This window comes from Aulonocara sp. 'chitande type north' Nkhata Bay, linkage group LG20, assembly GCF_057382095.1.
Source record: "Aulonocara sp. 'chitande type north' Nkhata Bay isolate Kocher_YH1m ecotype deep benthic linkage group LG20, A_spYH_male_GT1.1, whole genome shotgun sequence".
Taxonomy (NCBI): Eukaryota; Metazoa; Chordata; class Actinopteri; order Cichliformes; family Cichlidae; genus Aulonocara; species Aulonocara sp. 'chitande type north' Nkhata Bay.
Window position 1 is genome coordinate 22,625,416 of NC_141363.1, and position 24,773 is coordinate 22,650,188.

General features: G+C 42.6%; 2 protein-coding genes across 4 annotated transcripts in view; one reads left to right on the top strand and one right to left on the bottom strand.

Moving 5' to 3' along the window:
• LOC147305591 (uncharacterized) lies at nucleotides 1–12,963 on the top strand. 2 transcript variants are annotated; one of them, XM_086276170.1, is made up of 5 exons: nucleotides 1–188; nucleotides 4,142–4,269; nucleotides 6,226–6,360; nucleotides 6,449–6,670; nucleotides 9,561–12,963. In XM_086276170.1, the coding sequence occupies exons 2-5, from the start codon at nucleotides 4,143–4,145 to the stop codon at nucleotides 9,839–9,841; spliced, it is 765 nt and encodes a 254-aa protein (XP_086132296.1). In that variant the 5' UTR covers nucleotides 1–188; nucleotide 4,142; the 3' UTR covers nucleotides 9,842–12,963. The 2 variants fall into 2 exon arrangements, with proteins under 2 accessions (XP_086132296.1, XP_086132297.1); XM_086276171.1 differs by lacking the exon at nucleotides 1–188 and adding an exon at nucleotides 777–903.
• The window catches only part of tfe3a (transcription factor binding to IGHM enhancer 3a), a 19,206-nt gene continuing 7,107 nt past the window's right edge, over nucleotides 12,675–24,773 (bottom strand). For both annotated transcript variants that reach the window (XM_086276167.1, XM_086276168.1), the window contains exons 6-11: nucleotides 22,303–22,401; nucleotides 18,530–18,650; nucleotides 17,292–17,348; nucleotides 15,725–15,800; nucleotides 15,248–15,395; nucleotides 12,675–15,144 (exon numbers count right to left, since the gene is read on the bottom strand). In XM_086276167.1, coding sequence (XP_086132293.1) covers nucleotides 14,743–15,144; nucleotides 15,248–15,395; nucleotides 15,725–15,800; nucleotides 17,292–17,348; nucleotides 18,530–18,650; nucleotides 22,303–22,401 — 903 coding nt within the window. In that variant the 3' untranslated portion in view covers nucleotides 12,675–14,742. The remainder of the gene's footprint in view (nucleotides 15,145–15,247; nucleotides 15,396–15,724; nucleotides 15,801–17,291; nucleotides 17,349–18,529; nucleotides 18,651–22,302; nucleotides 22,402–24,773) is intronic.

The following is a 24,773-nucleotide window of genomic DNA, read 5'->3' on the forward strand; positions in this document are numbered from 1 at the left end:
AAGCCAGCCCTGCTGCGTGTGTGTGTGTTTGTGTGTGCTTTTAAAGGAAGCGGAGGAGGCGGTGGTCTTCACACACATGTGAACGCTGCACACAGAAAGACAGCGAAGTGTTTATTCAGACGCGGGACGACATAACTGACGAAAGAAAGAAAGAAAAAAGAAAGAAAAAAGAAAGAAGGAAGCTGCAGGTGAGAAACTTCTCTTTATTTGTCTGTTTTCTCTCTGCGATTAAGTAACTTCCAGGATTTGATATTTAATAGTTTTTTAAGGTGTTTTAAAGACACCTGCATTTCACTGAAGTGTGTAATAATAACAAGATGGATACGTAAATTTATTTAACATCTCAAACTGAGAAATCATTTGAAAAAACGGGAAATAAAATATCTTAAACAGCTGAGTAAAGCTGTTGTTTTCCTGATGTACATCACAAATTAAACAGCGAATACATCATTAAGGCAAAACAGAGGCTGGCTTTGGGCTCTTTATGTGTATGAATGTTTGCAGCGTTCAGGTGACGCCTCCTGCAGACTCACCTGAAACATAACTGTACCTGAAGCTGGGAGCTAGCATGAACTCATACTGACGTAATCCATGATTATTAACCTTCAGGTGATACTAGAGCAACTAAAGTGACTGTGGTCATCGATGTCTCCACTATATTATACAGGTATATCATTGTAAAGGCTCTTTAAAAGTGTTTCTCATGCCCATATAAGTTTCCTTCATCTATGACAGACGCTCTGAAAAATTTCTGAAATGTTGTTTATTGCAGTTTTTCGACTCATTTCCACGAGCTGAGCTGCTTTTATCGTCACTCTGGGTCTTGGTGTGTTAGCCATGGTTCACTGCAGAACATCACAGTGTTCTGATTAGAGGTGGAAAAGTAAACTCAAAGCTTATAAGGTTTGTTTTTTTTTTTAACAGATTTCACATAACCTATCCGTATCCTTGCCACACGATTGGCCACATTTCTGTAAAGACATCTGTAACAAGTTGTGGGAGAATTTGAATCCAGCTCTCAAAGGGTTGATGATTTTGGATTACACTCACCGCTGTTACGCCGTGATGTTTAAAGGATGTATGTCATCAGAGAGTTTCAACTTCGGTGTTTCTTTCATCGAGCTCTGATGTGAAACTGTGAGCAGCCAGCGTGAGATCATGTTGTTGTGCTTGGATGGGTGGTGCAGTGGTTGGCCTCACAGCATTAAGGTCCTGGGTTAAAAACCAGCAGCTGGGGCCTTCTTCTCGTGTCTGTGTGGCTTCCTCCCTCAGACACGCGTTCTATTAACTGGTGAATCTAAACTGGCCGCAGGTTTTAACGTGAGGGGAAGGATTGTCTGTCTCTTGGTGTTAAACTGCCGACCTGTCCAGGGTGTATACCTGCTCGCTCTGTGACAGCTGGGACAGGCTCCAAGAGGTGAAGAAAGTAGATGGGTGGGTGTTTATATTACAGATATTATGATACTGTAAATATTTGTGTGATTGTTCTCTTGGTATCTGGTTGCAGAGTTTCCACCTCCTTACAGTCATAAGGAGTTTCACTGATATTCATTTAACCACAATAATTGTGAGGTGAGAGTCTGATGCTGTCTCCAGCCTCGTCGCTGATCATGCAGTCTTTTGATTATTAGCAGAGCGGGACTTTCCCACCGTCCTTGGAGAGCCACATTCATATTCACATCATGGCTGGACTGAAGGCTTTTAAGCACCCAGTGCGTGCCTGGATCACTGAGTTACAGACCACTGCACATGGATGTTTCTCACACACACACACACACACACACACACACACACACACACACACACACACACACACACACACACACACACACACACACACACACACACAAGCTCGAAATCATTACAGAGAGCGCTGGAGCTCATGGGAAAATCAGAGAAAACCCACAAAAAGTCTAAAAATATCTGCTGATAAATGATGCCACTCAAGCTTATTTAAGATGCTTTTTATAAGGTTAATATTCTGTTTGATGCTAGTGTCCTTTTCCCATCTCTCACTCTTCTCCTCCTCCTCCTCCTCTGTCTTATCCTCGCCTCTTTTTTCTCCTTTTGTAACACAAAAAGTAAAAAACAAATTACAGGTGTAGGATTTGCCTTGAAGAGAAAATTCTGCCATTGTTTCTCAAAGATTTGTTTTTTTCTGTGCAATAAAAAATAAGATAAAAGCTCATAAATAAATAGAATAGAATTTATTTTGAACATGTAAATATAAAATAACAAGAAAAACAAAACAAAGACATCCAGTTGTCATGAATATCTCTATATCCAAACAATGTTTGTGCTCATAAAGGAGCAGGATGAAGTTTACACCTGTCTGTTTTACGTCCTTATTTCAGATTCTATAATTTGTAAATTAATAATTTGTAAACAACATTTTTACGTTGCTAAACACCCTGTGGTCAACACCCCAATAAATCTCTGTGCCTCGTGAAAATAACCTCTTTTATATTTGTTTTATATGGCGTTGTATCTATGCGACAAATACCTTAATTTTGAACATGTAACTGTCGCCTTGATCTATAACAATGAAGACGAGGCTTCAACAGAGCATAGAGCAGCTGATTTACTCTTTAAGACATCCCCTCTTACAGCAGGAATCTTAATCCCTTCACATCCAACTCACTTTTTTTCTATAAAAAGACTAAAAGCTCGGCAGCATTTAGACTTTTATGGTGAAAACAGTGTTTAGAAAGCCGGAAGACATTCAAGAAGCTTGTGATGGCAGGAAAGGTCAGCTCTCCCAGTAAAGCTGCTGTGGCAAAGTTGAAACTGCTGGGATGGTGACGCTGGTTTAAAACCAGGTACGGGATCAAATTCAAAGTACACCCGGGGAAATCAGCTGATTTTTAATTTTGTTTGTGTGTATTTGTTTGTTTTTTCACGTTTGTTGAAGGCATTCAAACTTTTACCTTCATAAAGTTGCAGCCCGAGGAGAGAGGCCACTGCAAAGACTCCTGGGATGTTTCACGTTGATGTTAAAGTGTTAACTTACGGGGTCAATGCCCATATTGTGGTTATGTTGTGTTGTTGTTCATTTATGATGTGAACTGCGGTGTTTTCTTGCTTCTGGTTAGGTTGAATGTGTCCACCATGTCTGAGGCTGTGGCAATTAATGACCTCTGGTCACTTTTCCTGCTTCTTCATGCGCGTTACTGCTAACACACCTGCAATCTTGGAGGTTGAGTAGAGTAGAAAACACAGGAGTTTGAAATGCAGACTGAAATCTCTGTGTCACATTTTGTTTTTCTTGTTGAGTTCGTCACAATATTTTTTAAAAATTTGCAATATAGGCCATGAAAGTACACAGAGATTTTTTTAGCTCTCAAGATCTGTTTTTGAGCACCAGTATCATGGAACTAATCATAGTTTCACCAGAAAAAAACAGTTTAATGTCTGTGACATGGAGGAACACACAACAGTTATTATAGTTTAACTGAAACTAAACTAACAACTAATATTTTCAATATTAGACCTGAAAAATGTTTGAACTAACTGAAACTTAACTAAATTAAAAATAATTAGACAAAACAAGTATGCTAACAAGAAATTCTACCCTGGATGTTTGATAGTTGTTTTGCTGATAATTCACTGGGGAAAATCTCTAAAAGTGCGTTCTGGGTACATTTTAAAGGCCTGTCTCACCAAAAATAAGCCGTAGCAAACGAAACGTCTCCTTCTTCCCGACTCCTTTATGCCGGGGTCGTCCCTCATGTGCTTAAAAATGAAAGTCAACCAGGAAGAATAACACAAATTAATAAGCTTTTAAAGTTTCCCTTTCCTTACAGGTACTTTCACTCCCTGTAACTCTGAATACGTCCCTAGTATGGATGTGAACATTTCCATGACCTCAATAAATATTATTGTACAAAAAAATCGTCTAAGTGGAACTTTGGGAACTATTCTCAGATTTTATTTATTTAAATGAAATTAATTGGCAGCAGAGTTTTAAAGGATAGAAAAGACTCAGTTGAGTCGAAATGAGGAGCAAAATCCAGTTCAAATCTGTATTTAAATGCTTCCACATTCAGTTATCTGTGTCTAAATTTCTGTTCAGTGCTGTTAATGAAATTCTCCCTGATCAAATTAGTCACAATTATTCTCTATGCTTTATTTTCTCTGACAGGATGGATGTGACATCACATTCTACTGCATCTAACGCCACTGAAGGCGGCGAAAACAAGTCGGAAAACCAGTCAGAATGCATCGTGATCCAACCGACAGCCAACGGGACGCTCCCGCATCACAGCACAGGTGAGACAATTAGAAGGTCTGATGAGGTGAGACAGGATGAACTCAGGGGCAGAGACGGATGTGTAAACATTAGAAAGTCCCAGATAACTTTAGAAAAAAGAAAAAGAAAAAACTGCAGCAAGACAGAAACCATTAAGAGACACAAACAGGAAGAGATCTGAGCCATGTGGTGAAGAGAGACCGTGGCATGTCTCAGACAATGGCAGGAAAAATTGGCAACGAGCAGTGGGAAGAAAACAAAAGAAAACTGATCACAAATAAAACCTGAAGGACACTGTTTACCAGCTGGATGACCGGGTGGGAAGTATTCAAGAGCAGCGGTCCCCAACCCCCGGGCCTCGGACCGGTACTGGTCCGTGAGTCGTTTGGTACCGGGCCGCGAGAGTTGAGGCTCAGGTGTCAAATGTATAGTTTTCAGGGTTTTTATCGGTTTTCAGCGTTATTTTGTTATTGTTTTTATCATTTACTCGGTTTTATTGGTCTTTTCACGTGTGTTATGAATAAATCTTCTTTTTTTCGGTACCGGTACTAGTTTTATTTTGTTGTATTTATCCGCGACACCTTAAAGGCCGGTCCATGAAATATTGTCGGGCATAAACCGGTCCGTGGCACAAAAAAGGTTGGGGACCGCTGTTCAAGAGAGTTACCTCGAATCTGAAATGTCTAATCACAGCTATAAGAGGGTACACTGAAGCCAGTGTGGAGAGCCAAAACGACAAAGGCCTTGTCAGGATGGCTCCAAAAGCAACTCTACTGCAAAAATAAACATTTTACAGCCTCAACAAAATGCATTTTGGTCTGTTTTTAAAAAACAGCTAAAAACTCATCTTTTTAAACTTGCTTTTGGTTGATTTTGATTTTTAGGTTTTAGCTCCTGTGAAGCACTTTGTGATTTTTATCTTGAAAGGTGCTATATAAATAAAATTTTACTTACTTTTTACTTACCCCTAGTTTTGAAACAGCTGTATGGGGTTTAGTTTTCTTACAGCACCACCGTGTGAATTTTACTGTTTTACTTTTGTCCATGACGCGCTTACCTTCAGGGTCATACTTCACATGAAGACCAAAATAGTTCCAAACGCCAGATCTGAATGAGGGTGCAGGAGGTTCAATTTCGGGTAGAGTTGAGGCAGTTGCCATGTTGTAACGAGCTTAGCTTCTGTCTTGCTAGCTTGCGCTGCGCTCAGTGGATCTGCACTCGACAGTGCAGCCTAGGCGGAGTAGTCGAACGCAGATCCACTGAGCGCTCAACACAGACAGCATCGTCAGAAGAAACATGGCAGTAGCTAACAGTAGCTAACACTAACAGTGATGCCTCAAAAAAGGGGTCCAAATACCACCGAATGACATCACAGCAGCTACTTTCATCTTTCATATACAGTTTGTGCAAGCATCCAGCTGTCAGCTGCTGAATGTGTGTGACTGTGTGTGTGGGCGGGGCTTAAGTGGGTGTCTGTAACCTCAGTGTAGCAGAGAGTTTTCAGACTACCTCCATGTTTCTAATGGCATCACAGAGCCTCTTAAACTCTGACCTGAGGTCAGTTTAAGAGCTTCCGTCTGGATACGCATCCTGTCTGAGAGGACTTCCTGTTTCAGAACGCCGCTGCTCTACTTTTCGCCCTGAGATGAGACTTAGAGGCTGGGTTTCCTCCCACTCAATAAGTTTGACACATAAACAAACCAAAAAGGTCAGTTTCCCCAAAATTCTCCAAACAAGAAATTCCTAAAAGAGCAGCCATATGAAGGTTTTCTGGTGCTTCGGTCTGAGTGGTTTACAAACAAGAACAGATTCTTGTTAGAGACACAGCTGACTGAAGAGGTTTGCAGCAGGATCAATAAGGAGAAACACCAGGCTGAACTAATGTAAAGACTTCCTGTGAATCAAAGGTTAAGGTAAAACAGTCCGCCCTCTCACCTACACCCAGCTCACCTGGAACCGCTTGTTTCTTCCTGCAGATGAAGCTCCTCCCCCTGCCTCTCATAGGTCAGACCCTGACAGCAGTGATGACTGTTCGACAGATGGCTCCTCCACCAATGACGTCTCTCGTCTCCTGCCCGCTCAGCCCTCATTGTCACCGTGGAAACAGAAAGGTGAGTAATTGTATCTGACCGAGTGTGATGTGGCTCAGTTTGACGTCTTCTGTGATGTCACCCGTGATGTCATGTCTCTGTTTCTCAGGTGTGGACAGCTCATCGTCAACATCCCCTCCCCCCGTCTGCACTCCTCCATCTTCCTCCATGAAATCTCCTCCTCCTCCACCTGCCTCTCGGTCGTCCACCTCTAACAGACATCATCATCATCACCACCATCAGAGCACCAAGCAGAAGCGTTTATCCTCCACTAAAAGCCAAGCCTCCTCCAAGACAGACGCCACCCACATTAAGGAGGTCGCTGGAGATGGTGAGACAATCAGCTTTATAGTTTTATCGTTGTGATATGTATCCGATAATCATTTTTTTAAAAGGCTTTAAAAGAAGGCACTACCTACAGGCTGCAGAGCTCATTACAGCCAGCCTGCAGCCCTGATGGTCCTCAGACAATCAGAGCCGTAAGTCCTCTTCGTGAAAAGGGTCCTTTAGTTCATCCACTCCCTAAAACATGCTGTGTTGTGCCTCCTCCTTTTTTATCTTCTATTATCTTATTAGTACACTGCCCATGAACAGATGTAACAGTATTTATAGCACAAAAAATAAAGGAAAAAATCCTCTTTAAATTAAAAGCATGTTAATGTTGGGACGGTCTCCCTGGAGTGTTCGGTTTCTCTGAAGTATGGTGGTACAGATGTTCAGCCACTGGTTTGTGGACCATTTTGCAACTTTGGGTTTGGTGGTCATTGTCCTAGTTTTTATAACCAGAATTAATTGTATCTGGATGAAATTGGCAGGTGAAATGTAGCTCTCTTTTTTTAAGTCGAGCTTTTGAAAGTAGGACTTATTAGAAGGAGTGAATGTAGGTTATGGCATTAAAGCAGGGGTGGGGAACTCCAGGCCTCAAGGATCGGTGTCCTGCAGGTTTTAGATATCACCCTGGATCAATGAGATGCAATGAGAGGCATAGTTCGTTACCAGTTCTCTGAAAAACACAAGACATGTTGAGGAGGTAGTTTTAGCCATTTAAATCAGCTGTGTTGGATCAAGGACACATCTAAAACCTGCAGGACACCGGCCCTTGACACCTGGAGTCCTCATGCATTTCCCCCAGAAAGCCAGAAGAAGAGCATAAGCATCACAGGTATTGGCAGTTTTTTTACTGTCTGAAGTTCTTTGCCTAAAGGACCAAAATCAGATCAAAGAGTAACACATACTAGTGGTTTTTCCACTGCCCTATGATGACAGTGCACAGCTGGTGGTGCAGATGTTTAAACTTTAAGCCAACAGAACCAAAGAGCAGCTTCATGGCTAACATGTTTACTCCTTCTTAATCTTCCAAATCGAGATCTTGTTTTATTTCATGATAAATTCATAAAGGTGTTTTGTTGGAATGAAAATACATTTGGCTTGATGCGTAAGGAAGAATGCAATTTTTGAAACATACTTTTTATGATAGTTTTAATGAGTAGCACATTAAACTACTGCCAGATTAACAGGAAGGGCTGCTGAAGAGTCTTTGTAGGACGATAACCGTTCCAAACTGCTGCTGTGAGCCGACCTTTGCGCTCTAAATGTGATGGAACAAAAACAGATCACATATCAGAAAAATGAAAACACTCCCATCTCTGTGTTTATCAGCCGTGCACCTCCAGCATGGAGGTTTGCTTATCTCTGCAGAGCACGCACGGGCCGATGAACCCTCCTGCTCCTCCCAGCATCAGGCGCTCTGCTTTCTACCAACCGACTCCCCGCAGGATGACAGGGTGATAGCAGCGCCCAGTGGTCATCAGATCTGTTAGAAGCTGCTTGTTTTCTCACAAAGTTTAAATGCCAGAACGTCCTGACTCTGCTCGTATGAGGCCACGTGACGAGAACTTTCTTGCTGCTTCCTGTTCATAACGGCTAAAATTCTGATTCCTACTTCTGATTCTGACAGTAAGAAAACCCACCGCTTGTCTTTACTCTCAGCTAAAAACTGTGTGCTTAGATAAAAACCCTCAGATGAAACTCAATAAACAAACACACAAAGACAATAACGTGCTGAAAAATGAAGCTACAATATTTCAAGAATAGAGTCACAATGTTGCATGAAAGAACAAAAAAAGTCATCATCTCTTAAATCTGTGAAACTAAAAGTCATCTAGTTTCATTTTTTAGTTTTTCCAGAGTTTGTATGCAAAAACATTGAAACAATACAATGTGAAAAAAAGTTACATGGAGAAAAAGTTGTGTTAATGTAACATTAAGCCACTTGAAATTCATTGAAAATGAATGTTGTTAAAGATGTTAAAGAATTAAAATAATTCAATTACACTTATTTTCTGTCACCTGTATACAATTACAATGTTCATTCAATGTGACAGTTATTCGAGGATATAAAGGATAAATGTGTCATGCTTGGTATAAAGGAGGTATCGAGAAAAGCCATTTAAAAAGCCAATTTAACCAGGTCAAACTACATTAAAGGCACATGGGAACAATGGTTAAATAAAGAGACGATTTAACAAAGAAAAGGGGAAAAACTACTAAATACAGAGAGGTTTGATTGGGTAATTCGACACAGGTGGAACTAATTAAGGTGCCGCAAACAATCTTGAAAGGAAGAAAAGCAGGAAATAAAACCAGAATAGGACACATGAGGAAACTCAACTTTAAAGTGAAACAGGAAGTGAACAAAACACATAAATCTAACACAGAAACATGAAGATAAAAGGCAGCAGAATCTACAAATATCAAGGGCAACTACAAAATTAGCTAATATAGTAGGAACTGTGACAAGATAGGGATTATGTTGACTTTTGATTCAATTCAGTTCAATTCAATTGAGGTTTATTTATAGTGCCAAATAACAACAACGGTCACCTTAAGATCCTTTATATTGTAAAGACCTTGCAATACTACAGAGAAAACCCCAAAACTCAGCCCAGCCCCTGTGAGCAAGCACTTGGAAATCGTGGGAAGGAAAAGCTCCCTTCTAAGAGGAGGAAACCTTGGGCAGAACCGGGATCAGGGAGAGGCGGCCATCTGGCACAGCTACTCTACTAGAATTCAAGAATGAGAATGCCGAGCACGAAAGGAGTATTAGAGGTCATTTGAAAGAAAACGTTGAAGTTTAAATAAAATTAAAAAAAAGGTAACTGCTAACTGATCACCTCAGTGACTGGTCACCTGACTTCCTATCCAATCGGTTGTCTTTACAGACTGTTGCGCTCACTGTCTCCTCGCCTGTCTCTTCTGCGAGCTGCTGTCCATGTGTTCGGCTGTGGGGGACTGTCTGGTGTGTGGAATGGGCGGGGCCGGGTGCTGCGACGCTGCGGCTGGCGGTTGCTGCTGCTGCTGCATGGAGGCCGCAGGGGAGGCAGCCTGCACCGAGGAGGCGTGTCAGGCAGTGTTGGATTGTGGGATAATTGAAAATTGCTGCGGCTCATCCGACTGCTTGGAGATCTGTTTAGAGTGCTGCTCCATCTGCTTCCCAACATAGAGCAGCCAATCAGAGAAGGACTACAAAATGATGTCAAGGTGTGCTAATGATGTGGACTCCAGCACACTTCACTGACCAGGAGGCCGATTACAGACTGCACTTAACTTTGCCACAGCTGGTTTTGTCTGGTTTGGTTCTCCAAGTCTACAGGAAAAAAAGATTATTTTGAGTTTTGAAAAGACACAAGTGCCTCTGAAAACACATGATCACCTCAGGCATCCTACGACTCCACAGACAATCACAGATAAACTGACAGAAAAGCAATCTTCAACGATTCTGAATAATAGTTTAGGACATTTGTCTGATACCAGAATGTTAAATGGGAATATCTGACAGCTTCTCATGACAGTAAACTCCACATCCGAGCATTTTGTACTGTTGAATGACAGCCAGGTGGACTAATCACAAACCCTGCTCATGATTTGTCCTGTGTTACATTGTCACAGCTCCTGGGCTTGCTTAGGTAAATGATTTCTAACCTTTATCAGAGTTACAGTAGTTTTACATTCTCTGAATTTTGTTTTCCTGCTGAGCTGTTGAACACTGCACAAATAAAACTGAGAGTTTCTAAAGCCAGTCCCATCGTGTCTCTGATTGACAGCTCAGCAGGGGGGAGCAGGGCCGGGTGGAGCAGGAAGTAACTCCTGTGGGGACAGGAAGCGGGTGTGTTTGTCAAAGCAGCGTGCCAGGACGTCCAAACAGGAAGCAGGAAATCACTGGAGAGACAATGGTACCTGACCTCTGACACCCGGGACAGGCCAACATCAAAGAGAGATACATGCACACATTTGTCCGTTTGTCCTAGTGAGCACTGTGATCAACGTACCGCTTTCCCCGGCCCCTGAACCAGAACGTGGATCTAATCTGACCCTTTAGACAGCCTCTGGAGCTCTGACCCACACTTTTCAAAGAGTGTCCCCATTTTCCAAAATGTCCTCACAGCATTTGACCCGGATCATTGTCCCCACAATGGTAGTTAAACCAGAATAAACACATGGTAACCAAAACATTTGTGACATTTTCCCACAGACTGCTTCTTGATTCAAACATATCAGTGTTTTTTTTCACTGGTAGGTTGATCCACATTTGCTGCTGTCAAATCCACATGTTTATATAAATCAGGACCTGGAGCCAGATTTATATAAACATGTGGATTTGAGTTTAATTAAACTCAAATAAATTTTAATGTAGGTTATAAAATTAAAGGTTAACTGTTTTATCTTTACTTTTTGTTTCACCTCAAACATTCAGCATTTTTATATAAGTAGGTTTTTGGCTTTGTAATAGCCTGCTCGTAAAACTATAATAATCAAGATGCATTAGTTTGCTTGACTAAATGATTTGATGGTGAATCAATTTTATATTCTTGTGGAAATTTGTATTTTACAATTCAATTCAATTCAATAAAACTTTATTGATCCTGAAGGTTGACCCCGAAGGAACTTGGGACATGCTTCAATATTATCCAGAGCATTTTCAGGGACAGTAAATTTAACACAAGTCATTTATTTAAATATTTAAGGCCAGTGAACAAATATTCCTGCATTTATGAATTTTTGATTGCTTCTTTATCCACATTACACTAAATCCCTACAGCCACTCTTGTGGGTGGTGGAACCACAGGAGAGCTGGCCTCAACTGGCCTCCAACCCACTCCACTGAGGTCTTGTGAATCACACTTCATCTGGATGAGGAGGCTGAGGCAAATCTAGGACTTGAGAGTTTATGTATCATGCCTCCTATGATTTCCTGTGAAATCATTGTGCAGGGAGAAGTTTAAGTACAATTTTACTTCCGGGACATTTTTGTAATGGAGGGTTTTTTTGTTTTGTTTTGTTAACAATGCTATTATAGAAATTTTACTTCATTAAAGCTCCTGAGTACCTCTTGAATAATTCTTCCAATTTCCTGGCATATAAATGGATGTTTGTTATGGACTTACATAGACTGGAATGATGTTGTTTTGTTAATCAGCAGAATGGCTCCCCCTGCTGGACATGAACAGTGTGACTCCTGTCTGGTCTAAGTGTTAGATGCTGTAAAGAGACTGTGTTTTTCTCTACATATTACTTTATTGTAACAATTAGCAGCTTTCAGAACACTTGCACACCTTTTGCTCAGAGTTTTCTAGATTATTTAAAACAATTATATTATTACTAGTCTTTACAAAGTTATAAATGTTGTGAGATTTCTTGTACAAAAAGAACTTTTTTGCAGTAAGTGAGCAAACACAACACAGAATGAGACAAACTTCTGTTTAATGATTTATTTCTCTATAAAAGTTGGCATGTGAACCTTGATGGATCTATAAAACAAACTGTTAACTGAGAATAAACAATGACAAACTATATGGTTGTAAACATATGATAAACATAAATGACATAAACATAGATTTAAAAAACAGCAATCCCTTTATGCAAGAATCACCTGATCCTCATAACTGAACACCTGACTCTGCTGATCATTATTCAGGTATTAAATCTCATTTCTAGCTGGATACAGACAGGTTTTCTCTGGCTTACACCTAATGCAACATTCAGAGATAATTGGTATCGCAACAATAGTTATCAGCTTTCTTCGTTACATCAGCCTTTCTTTATCAAACCGTGAGCACAGTAACGCGTTTGGCGCGTCATTCAGCACCAATCAAGCGACACTGCCTTCTTCTGTGAAGAAGAACGGGTCACAGAGAGCTGTGAAGGATCTGACAAAACTTTAGAGTGGCTCTCTAAATAAAACCAGAGAGGCATGCTGTCGAATACTGCTAATCTGGTTCCTTCCTGTGAATATACTGTTTATCTATCTGCCAGAAATCGCTTTGACCAAATGTAAGTGCAGTTCACTTCATTTATTAAACATTCTCTGAGATAAACACCAACAGGACTGCAAAATTACCCTGGCAGAAAATCAGGACCAAGCATAAAAACATATTTGTATATTTCCTGTATCAATAACTGAATGCAAGTAGGTTCATACAGTCTGTGTTACTGTAACTTGCATTGCTAACAATCCATAACAGCCCAACAGGTTTTACTGGCCACATCAAGCTCAGTGCTTTTTTCCTGTAATTAAGTTCCTCTTTCCCGTCTTCACCCTTCCTCCATATTTTCCCTGGTATGAAGGCCTGGTTCTGTTGCATATTTTTTTACAGTTATAAAGGTAGGTTTTTTTCCCTACTGCTGCCAAGTGCTGATCATAGAAAGTTGATGGCTTGTGAACTCTGTAATATACAATGTATAGTGCCCTGAGATGGCTGTAGTTATGAATATATGCTATATATTCTTTCTTTGTAGTACACGGCACAGATGACATTAGCAGGAATTAATACTATTGCTTGGCCATGATTTAGTATCACCTGGGAAATTCAATGAATGACATCAGCCCAATAAATGGCCATTATCAACTGTAATAAGTCACTTATACATGACTAGTCGGCACCCTCCACCACCTACTCAAAGTCTTAAAAATGTATCATCCAATTACTGATAAATAGAAGAAAACAAAGATTCCAAAGGTGATCTATTAGATGTCAGATAAACAACAAAAACCAGCATTTTAACGTGGTTAATGTTGGTTTTGGAGCCACAAATGTGGCAAACAGTAACTGAAAATGAAATAAAACTAGACACAAACACAAAGATCCCACATGGCACATGAACCGCAGTCTGCAGGCTGTCTGCCAGCCATATTTAAGGGAGCGATGTTGGCAGCCATTTGGGCTGATGTTGTGATCGTGCAGTAATAAAGTAACAGAGATCAGCAGAGATCTCATTTATCTTGTGTCTTGGTGTCTCTGTTCCCACATCTTACTAACTTGTCTGCAGTCAGTATTATTTTTCCTAACCAGCATCACCAGCAGAGCACCTTAAATTTCCAACAAAACCCAGACACATTTACATCGGCGACTGTAACATATGAGGAAATCGTTCCACAAACAAACATAGCTGCTAAGATGACACGATTTTAGCTAGAGCTAATTACATCAAGCACAGATAGCAGCTAGCTCTGTACAGTAGCTAACTAAACTAGCAGGTAGGAGAATATGAACAACAGTATGTAACTAGTTAGCTTTTAACGCGAGCACGTTTTAACATTAACAGCTAACTCGACAAGTTCTTGTTTGGTAACCTGTCTGTTATAAGATAGGAGGGTTCCTGAAGACAAAACACCTGCAGCTAAGAGTTAGCTTACAATTAGCCTCAAGCAATGGAAACTGTAGCTGGTTTAATTGAAGGCTAACGATTATAAACTCATCAGCAAGAATTGATTGAAGCTTAAAATGTTAATTTGGCTGCTGTATGAGAAGAGTCTCAATGCTAATAAAACATAAAACTCTAAAGATGAAACAAACTGAAATGAACAGTTTTCTTAAGGATTGGTGGCCGATTACAAAAGTTTCCCTTCTTTTTGCTCTGGACATGGTTTCAATCAGGCAGCGCATATATTAAAAATAAAACTGAATCAAAGTCCTGAAGCTATGCAGACTCCTCTGATCCAATAAAAATCTCTACTCAGTTTTCCAGCACAGTGATTATAGATTCATTTATATTTACAGGAATGAACTGAGGCACAATCAATGTCTCAGTATTTTGACTACTTTATAAAACCTCGTAAATCCACATTTAAGTCACTTTGAGTCTCAGCAGTTCAGGTGAGTGCGTGTGAGGAACCTGAACACAATTTTGACACTGGGGTTTGCAACAACAGCTGTGACAACAACACTTCAGGACAAAGGGGAGTCCCCTGGAAGACATGCTGATGGTTTCTGTTACACTGCATCACCTTGGTGTGTTTTTTGCTTTGTTGATGTCACAGATTGAAAAGCAGTTCCCTAAAAAAAATTAAAAATGAAGTCCCGCCTTCAGTTCTGGCCAATCAGATCCCTGTGCGCGATGGGGTCATCAAAGATCCTCATCCATGCTGAAGCTGCTCCTTCTGCTGCTGGTCTTCGAAGCTCCGCAGGACAGCAGAGGGTCGGACATCACTCCTGCCCCGCTCCCGTCCTCCATCAGGAGGCCCCCCAGGCCGTTCAGGTCAGTCAGCCCCATGTCAGACATCAGGTCTGGGGAGAAAACAGTGGCGGCTCCCTGAGGCTCATCCAGGTCCGTAAAAGTCAGAGCATCCAGACCCAGAGAGGGAGTCACCAGGGAGGAGGAGGAGGGGGAGGAGGAAGAGGAAAAGGGGTGAAGCAGTGGAGGAGAGAGCAGGGTCTGGGGGTCCAGAGAGGAGGAGGAGGACTTCGGGGGAGGTGAGTTGGAGGAGGAAGAGGAGAGGCCATGGACGCGAGCCTGAAGCTCCAACTCCTGCAAAACAAAGAAATTAGAGTTTGTGAAGCTGCAGCTACGTCCATGTGATGGACAAGGACAGTAAATCAGACCACCACCACACCCCGCCCCCTCTGCTCACCTGTATGCGGAGCATCAGCGAATGGTTGGTGCTCTCCAGCCTCCTCTGCCTCTCCTCCATCTCTCGGGCTCTGTGCTGTTCCTTCTGCAGCTTGCGGATGTAATCCACCGACGCCTTCAGGATGGTTCCTTTGTTCCACCTCGTCTCACTAAAACACCAATCACATTCAGTGCCTCGTTAACACACGGCAGGATAACGAGGTGCTGCTGCCAACACGTACAGACATGAGTGCTGAACTAAAAGTAAAGTCTATGTAACAATATATATCAAATTTCAATTTCAAATAAAACTTACAAAGATTATTTAAATGGAAAAAGTCAGCTGTATCATTTTAAATAAGCCAACATCTCACTGATTAATCAAGTGCAAAATCTGTGCCTTTGTCTCTGTAGCCTCTTTATGTCTCTGCTTTTGTTGTACTACTGGTACCAGCAGGAGTGTAAGTGTACAGAGTGTGAGTGTGCAGCGTTTACTAACGGGTCAGAGGATTTAGGGATCAGAGCTCCGAGTTCTTTGATCCGGTCATTGATGTTGAAGCGCCGCCTCCTCTCGACTGTAGGAACACATCGACATTATTTTAGCGTGCAGATGTCAATGCATTCGGCAGGAGTTATACAACTCTGCACGGGAAAAATGTTGCAATAAAAGCAGCAACAGAAGCATTTTGAAACCAAAGGTGACAAAAAACAGGAATAAGAATCAGACAGTCAGCAGATCTCAGGCTTCAGTTAGGACAGATACGTGCCTTCAAATCATCTGCATCAAATTTGAATTTTTACATCAAATATCAAAGTTTTCCTTTAGCAATACTGATTGTTTCTGACCCTTAAAAGTTCACTTCATGGCGTCACGCACCTCCCCCCCACCCCACCTCCAACTGGTGTTTTTTTTTTTAATGAAATGCTCCCAGTCACCAGTTTCACTTCTTCAGCTATGAGAGAACAATCAGATGAATGAGTCTCGATCGGATGTTCTCCACATCTTTTATTACAGACGGAGAAAATTCTCTGTTCCCTGCTTCAAACCGAGACGCGCTGCAGCAGAGCGGTATGTGAAGCTGCAAACTCAGGAAGCCGAACTATGCGACGCTCTCTCTCACCTGAAGTTATCTGCTGCCAAGTAGGGCGCGGCTCGAGGCTGGCTCCGAAAGTGAGCCAGTTCTCTTTAGACTTCGTATGGGGGCGGGAGGATGCTAGGACTTCCTTCTGCTAACTGGAGTCAATGAAGTGGAAGCCTAAACTGTTTGTGCTTTTGGAGCATTTAAATTATACTATGTGACAAATATACGACTTACTGTGAAGTACGGATCATCCAGGAGGTTTGTGATATAGTTTTAGGGAGTCACAGTGTTTTATCAGTCTGTGCTGAGCTGATATCTCTGCCTGCACACTTCATTGATGCAACTTCCTAACAAAGCTCAGTGTTCACACTGACAATAAACTGGGCTTCACTGCAAACTCTGAAGCCCTCAACAAAGACTGCTGAGGATCTTTAACATCTGCTGGATGATGCTCAGGATGTTTTATGAGTCTGCAGTGGCCACAACAGACTCAATAAACAGATCCACAGTCCAGTAACTTTGTGGATGTGGAGGTGACAGAAAGGACGTGTTAAAACATAGAACGTCACACCTGTGGCCACCTCCGCCTCGTAACACTGTCATGACTTGTATTTTGTCTATATTGAACATGATATTTATGATGTGAATATGTAAACTGAATTGAAGATTTAGTAGTTTAATTTGTTTTTAATAATCTTTTATAGAGAGTTTACGTTTCTTACTGCTTTTCTTTTAAGACACGTTTTCCAGTCGGCTCAGACCGACCAACATGCTGCGAAGTAGCCAAAGATTTCTCTCTATAGTGGAGCGTGCACGTGTGTCGGCACAAGTATGTCAGTCAGTTTTGTAAAACTGAAGCATGTCAGGAATCAGAAACACCTGAAACCTGCAGGTTCACATCTACCTCTGAGATCTGCTGAAAGAATGCCACACAGTAACACACAAATATTTTACTGGCTGGTGGAGTAATACTGCCGTACTCACTGAGGTTGTGATTGTCCTTCTTCTGTCTTTCTTTAATCAGAGCTTTGGACTCCACCTCTGCAACAACAACATCAAAAATCAATCGCAATCAATATTCGATTGATCAATCATGAGTTCATCGTGAGTGACTTTTCTCTGCTGCAGCAACAGCTGTCAGTTCTGTTTCATGTGTTTTTTAATGTCGCTTGTTTTGTAGCGTAGAAACAGCAGAATGTCAGTTTCAGCTTGGACAAAAAGTTCATGTTGACTGAACAGGAAGTTGGAACTGATGATGTGGGAAAATACGAGTGGCTGCCGTGGCCGTGTGTGCGTGTTCAGAGGAAGTCGTGATGTTGACTCATCAAAATTAAGAACACATTTTCAGCCAGGAGGAACAAGAGGGAAGCACAGAGGGAAACACAGAGCGAAGGGCCTCGCTCCCGGCACGCTGGAACGATGCAACGCGACGACAGACACAAATCGTCGTGAAGGAGCAGCCAATCACAGCAGCTCACTCCTGCAAGGAGTCTGTGTTTTACAATGCTTTCATCTGAAAAGCTTTCACGTAAACTGTGTTTGTGGTCACTGTGACGCCCCCTGCAGGTGATTTAATGCACTCGGAAGACCTCAAAGTCTAATCAGAGGCTGCATATTTATAAGTTTCTGTCTGCAGCTCGAGCTCCTGGAAATCACGTATGGTGAAAATGCTTCCTTGTCCAGCTGACAAACATCCTCTTTGATGAGAAGTCTGCAGGTTCACAGCCTGACTGATGCATAACTGCCAAGTAGCAACTCCAGGGCTGAAAACTGAAGCCAACACAGCAAAGCCCAAAATTGCCGTTCCCCTAATGACCACTTAAAGCTGGCTCTAAAAGCAAGTAAACCCTACAGACCTCCGTGTTGAAATGTCCAGCTTCAGAGCAGAAACAAACATCTTTACAGCCTGAAACAACAAATGATGTTGCTGCGAATTGCACTCGCTGAAATGGAATAATACTGTGCAGTGTGGTACTACCCTTCTAGCATTTTGTTCATCTGTTAGCGCCAATTAACAGCTCGCTAACCAAGCTTGCTAGGTTTAAAACTTAGCACTCCCTCCTCATATCCAAGTATGGTTGCTTCTGGCTCCAGAAAGATAGCAACCCAACGTGATGAAACTAAAGCACAAAATGCAGAGTCCACAAAGCCCAACTGTCCATCATCTTTCATCGACAGTCTATGGTATCTGGTAACATGTAACCTGAGTGTGTGATATTTACCAGTCAGCTCTCTCTTGACGGCATGCAGGTTGGCCGGGCAGCTGTTACTAATGGTAAGCGTAGGCATGGTGTTCCCGACGCTGCCACCATACCCGTCCAGCAAGTTCTCAGGATCAGGGAGCTGCATGGACCAATCAGAGCACAGAATCAGATGAGTGACAGGTAGATTATCCCCCCTCCTCCTGTCAACAGCGAAGTCCAGAAAACACACATTTATGCACAAACACACACACGTCACTCTGGTGAGTCTGAGCAGCTAACCTGCTGTCACAGAGGTCAGAGGTCACAGTTTCTGCAATCAGCTGCGGTTAGTCAAACCACCACCGTGGATGGACTACTGAGCAACTGGACACTGAATCAGGAGCCTCCAGTTAAGTGTTCCGCGACAACTTTAAAACCACGCTGAACTAAAACTGTTTTTTCCTGAGCTCTGTGTAGCCGATGAACTGTGGAGCAGAAATGAAACGTGTGCTGGTTTAAGGTCTGACTTTTCTGTCAGCTCTCATCAACTAAAGTCAGAAACTGAGGAATCTGCTGATCGAACAGGAAGCTGTGCTAACAACTGGCTCGCAGATAACAGGGACAGAAACAGAAACCAGCTCCTCCCGGCCTGGACGGTCTGTTTGGGGACGAATCTCCTCTACGGGCACATTTTTAAGAGCTTCATCAACATTTTAGCTTCTTTATATTTTCATTTGAGATCAAAATACAAAAATGACAGTAAATCAGGGCCTGGCTGTGAGTTTTATTTCATGCTATTTTATACAAATAACCTAAAAAAAATGTGACAGACTAATTTATTTATTTATTTTTAACCTTATTTTATTGTCATTTTAATTGTATTTGGTTACTCTTTGGAACTAAATCTTTACTTACTATAATTATGCTGAAAAATGTACTGTGTCAAAGTTTACCAAGAAAAGAGATTTTATAGCGACATTTGAGGTTCAATCGTATCTGAAGTCAAAGGTTTCCAATCATCATTTCCACTTCTTGGACTCAACTAAAGTAGCTGTGACTGCTTCCGTCCAAATGATCTAATAATCCACACTTTCTTCTGACTGGCCGGCTTCCAGCAGCCTACAGAGGGGCAGCACTGAGTGCTAGCTGTACTTGGTGGCTGTGCTTTGTTTTTTGTACGTGACCGCATAAAATATATAATATAAAATAACTCGAGCAATATGAATCTCGTTCATAATTAATATGAACATCAGGCTTTGTAACATTACATATATGACAGAAAATACTGGACGAGTGGAACAATTCCTCTTTAAACTGGGATTTACTACAAATTCAGTTCCCTACCACACAAACCCAGTTAGAGATATCATTAGTTTATGGGTACCCTCGATTTTAACTAAAAGATTTCTTAAAATATGGAATCAGAGCGCATTAAGAGCACAGCCAAAGCTAAAACAGCCTGAAAGAGGAAGAATTGCAAATCTCGCCAGACCACAATACAAACCAAGAAGTTGATCTTTATTAGAGAGGCGGGTGAAATGAAAGCTAACGGCTGACATAATTCCAGCACAGAGAAAAGTATTAATTTAGATTAATACATTTTAAATAATAGCCGAGCACTTTCTTTTACTGCAGCGACTTAAACTGTAAGTCAGACAACAAATCAGCCGCTGAGTTTATCTTGTGTTGCAGCCTGTTGAGCAGAAACTTCAGTTGAATGAATGCTGACTGACTACCGTGCGTATCGGCACAGCCCTGCAGCTCAGAGCTCCTCTTATCATCTTTCTAGGAAACGCCAGCTTTCCTTAAGAACTCAAATTTAAACAGCAGGCACTTTCAAAAGAAAAATCTGATTCTGGGCACCAAAGGGAGCAGGAAACATCTGGAGGCTACAGCCAAACTGCAGCAGATTTATAGAGAAATTACAAGAAAGGTTTCCAGAGAATGAAAAAAGTTAGGATTAAACAGATAAGCCTATAAAACATTTAAAAAGCAGCTGAGAGTGATGTGTTTAAAGTATAAAAACAATGCAAACTAGCAGACACGGCATCAATCTGGATGAATAACCCAGTTTTAATCGGTTTTCTCTTTAAGGCGACTATGCTGCATTTCCTCAATGAGCAGCTGCAGTCCAGAGGTCAGAGGTCAAACTTTCCCCAAACTCAAAAAATACAAGCTGGACATTTTACCTCTGATTTAATCCTCCTCTTCTCATGGTCGGGCAGTAACACCAAAATCCTCATCTTGCTAATTGCACACAAACACACGTGCAAACAAACACACACACACACACACACACACGGACAGACACACAGCGAGTCGCTGAGCTGCTGCTGAGCTTCCCCTTTCTGTTCAGACAACTGTTTAAAAATGAGGAAACGTCTCTTTAAGAAAGAAAGCAAAAAAAGAAAACTCCCAGAGAGCTTTATTATCTGCCTGACACACGCACCGTGTCTCCACCCACAAAAACGAGGAAGTCTGGAAAGCTGAACTGATACTCTGTGACAGCCTCTTCCACCTCCACTGTCACTGCAGCTTCACACATACGAAACATCTGCATTTCCTCCAGGTGATGGCCAGCAGGGGGCGACAGAACCCACACAAAAAAGTCAGGCTGTATTTAGATTACCTTAATTCTGCCTTGATTCTTTGCCTCAGTAATGTTCCTGATGAGTTTTCTAATCTGACATGTTGTCAAACATGTGGCTCGGGGGCCAAAACTAGCTCACCAATAGGACAAATCTGGCCCACAGCAGCTGTACAGCAGTCATTCATAACACCAAAGTCTTTCAGCTGTGAGGACAGGAGTGAAAATATTTGGATAATGAATTAAAACTGAAGTTAATTCATTTAAATGAGCTTTAACCATGGAGTGAAATAGTATTATTGTTTGTTAAAACTTTAAACCAGAATGAAAGCCAAGGGCTGACGCTGAAATGAAACTGGGCCACTGAGCTGCTCACAACATTGCTGAGATCCTGATTATTTAATATGATAACCCACAGACTTAAAAACTTTATTAAAGACTTAATAAAATATATAGAAATATACTGAAATTTCATCAAAATAAACTAAATTAAAAACATGTGTGAACTGAATTAAACATGAGTCAGCCTGCAGGGAAGTGAAACTGGACTTTATATCCGAGTATGTAATACCAACGTGTACCACAGGAGAGGTCAGCCAACCAGTGTATCATCCATCCAATCTGCCCTGAGCACAACATGAGAAACAAAGGAAGCAGCAGCCGTAAAGGACAGGCGTTTGAGTGAATGGCACATCAAACAGTGACTGAAGCACCTGGAAAGAACTCCTTTTCACCACCAGCACAAACTCTCAGAAAGAACCCACGCTCGATTGCAGAGAAGAGATCAAATCTAGAGCGAAACAATAACAAAAACCGGAGTAGTTTTCCACAGCTACACTAAAAGCCTCTGATATAAAAAGCTGCCCCCTGGTGGTGAAAGCTCAAGTTACATTTTTGCAGAGGGTAATTTTAAAAAGTTCCTCGTTAATAACTGAACAAGGGAACAGGGTTGTATTTCCCAATGTGACCTGATGGGGGCAGTGTTGCTTGAGCTCAGACACGATCATCAGAAGTGGGTTTGGTTTGTTTTATTGTTACAGTAACACGTCACAGCTCCAGCCGGTGTGGTGTTTTCCTTCATGTTGGAGGAGGCGGATGATGATGATGATGATGATGGGGAGGAGTTTGTTTCTGTTTGTCGGTTAGTCATCACGTCGTTTAAAAGTAAAACCAGAGAATGCACCGTGTGATGTTTTCGAGTGTGTTTGTGCACGTGTTGCGTTACCGTGTTGGCGAGCTGCAGCTCCGAGTCGATCAGCGTCAGAAACTCGTCGTTCAGGCTCGAATCCAGGCTGATGATGTCATCAACGATGATGTCTTCTACCTGAATGAACCAATCACAGAGCAGATGAGCATTGTGTCACCTCGGGTAATTAGTGTGAATGCTATTTAAGCATTAACAGTATTAACAGTATAGCTCCTTTGATCGGCTCCATCACCTAGTGGGGGTGGGGGGTCATAGTTTGATCCCGCCTTCACTGTTGTGATTGGTGTGGGGGTAGGGACAGGCTTAGGGCGTCGGGGGGGGGTTCCCCGGAGGCATCTTCCTTGGGGGGCTCAACCCGGGGTAGCGGTCATGTCCGGTTGGGGGCTCTTTTGGCTCTCGGGTGACTGTTTCCTCGTGGCTGCGTGCAGGGGGCTAGGGGAGGGTCTGTGCTGACGGACGTGGGTTACTTACCTGGTAGCCTGTCTGCCCCTGGGTGGGTCCGGGATGGGCGTGAGGTTCTGGGGGCGCTCCGTCTCTGGGCTGGGGCCCGGGCTGGGCCTCGGGGCCTTGGGTCCTGCCCCTCCCTTCCTTCCCTCCCCATCTCCAGCTGCCTCCCTCTTCCCGCTCCACCACAACCAAATCAAATCACTTTTATTGTCACATCACATGTGCAGGTACATTGGTACAGCACATGTGAGTGAAATTCTTGTGTGCGAGCTTCACAAGCAACAGAGTTGTGCAAAATACAATAATGTAAACAAGCAAAATACAAGAATGGCTACATCTGAAACTAATAAATATATGTACAATATATAATAGTATATGCATTTCTGGATGTGTATACTAAATATTTTTCTACGTGTGTGTGTGTGTGTGTGTGTGTGTGTGTGTGTGTGTGTGTGTGTGTGTGTGTGTGTACACATATTTTACAAATTAAATAGAGTAAACAATGAATAGAATATATAAAATAAATAAAATATATAAAATATACAGAGTTGAATATGTGCAAAACAGTGGCATTACTGTACAGTATGGAGTGCATAATGTTGAAGTTCCAGTAGTGAAGCTGAGGTGTCTATGACGTGTTCAGCAGTCTGATGGCCTGGTGGAAGAAGCTGTCTCTCAGTCTGCTGGTACGGGACCGGATGCTGCAGAACCTCCTTCCTGATGGAAGCAGTCTGAACAGTTTATGGCTGGGGTGACTGGAGTCCTTGATGATCCTCCCCGCTTTCCTCAGGCACCGCTTCCTGTAGATGTCTTGGAGGGAGGGAAGCTCACCTCCAATTATCCGTTCAGAGCACCGCACTACTCGCTGGAGAGCTTTGCGGTTGTAGGCGGTGCTGTTGCCATACCAGGTGGTGATGCATCCAGTGAGGATGCTCTCAATGGCACAGTGATAGAAGGTCCTGAGGATGCGGGGGCTCATGCCGAATCTTTTCAGTCTCCTGAGAAAGAAGAGGCGCTGCTGCGCCTTCTTCACTGTTTTGTTTGTGTGTACTGACCACGTAAGATCCTCAGCCAGATGTACACCAAGGAACCGGAAGCTGCTCACTCTCTCCACAGCAGCGCCGTTGATGGTGATGGGGGTGTGTACTTCTCTGCACCTCCGGAAGTCCACTATCAACTCCTTTGTCTTTGCGACGTTGAGGGTGAGATGGTTGTCTTGACACCAGTGGGTCAGGGCGCTGACCTCCTCCCTGTAAGCCGTCTCATCACCGTTGGTGATAAGACCCACCACTGTAGTGTCGTCCGCAAACTTCACAATGATGTTGGAGTTGTTAGTGGCTGTGCAGTCGTAGGTGTAGAGTGAGTACAGGAGAGGGCTCAGTACACACCCCTGTGGAGCACCAGTGTTCAGTGTGACGGGGGATGAGGTGATGCTGCCCAGTCTGACCACTTGGCGTCTGTCAGACAGGAAGCTAAGGATCCAGCTGCAGAGGGAGCTGCTCAGTCCTAGATCCTGCAGTTTCCTGTCCAGCTTCGAGGGAACGATGGTATTGAATGCTGAGCTGTAATCTACAAACAGCATCCTCACATACGTGTCTCTCTTCTCCAGGTGTGACAGGGCAGTGTGTAGTGTCAGGGCTATGGCATCATCAGTGGACCTGTTGTGGCGGTATGCGAACTGTAGAGGGTCCAGTGAGGGTCCACACATGCAGGGCCTTGGAGTAGGGGTATGTCACCAGGGTGCAGAGGAGGCTACCCCCCCGTCCCCTTCTGGCTGCCTCTGCCTCAATTTTATCCCACAACTTAAGACATTCACATTACTCACACTCTCATTACACATACATATAGGATCTTGGGGGTGGGCACAATACACGGAGTCCAAATTACCATCAGGGTGTACACCCCACCCCTGGCGTCGTTGCCCACCTCTCAATTTTGAATACACTTAGACATTGAGGGCTAGCAGGAGGGACCATGCGCTTACCTGCTGCTCTCTGGCAGGTAGCTCCATGCCCTCCTGGGTTTTAAATGCACCTTAGAAC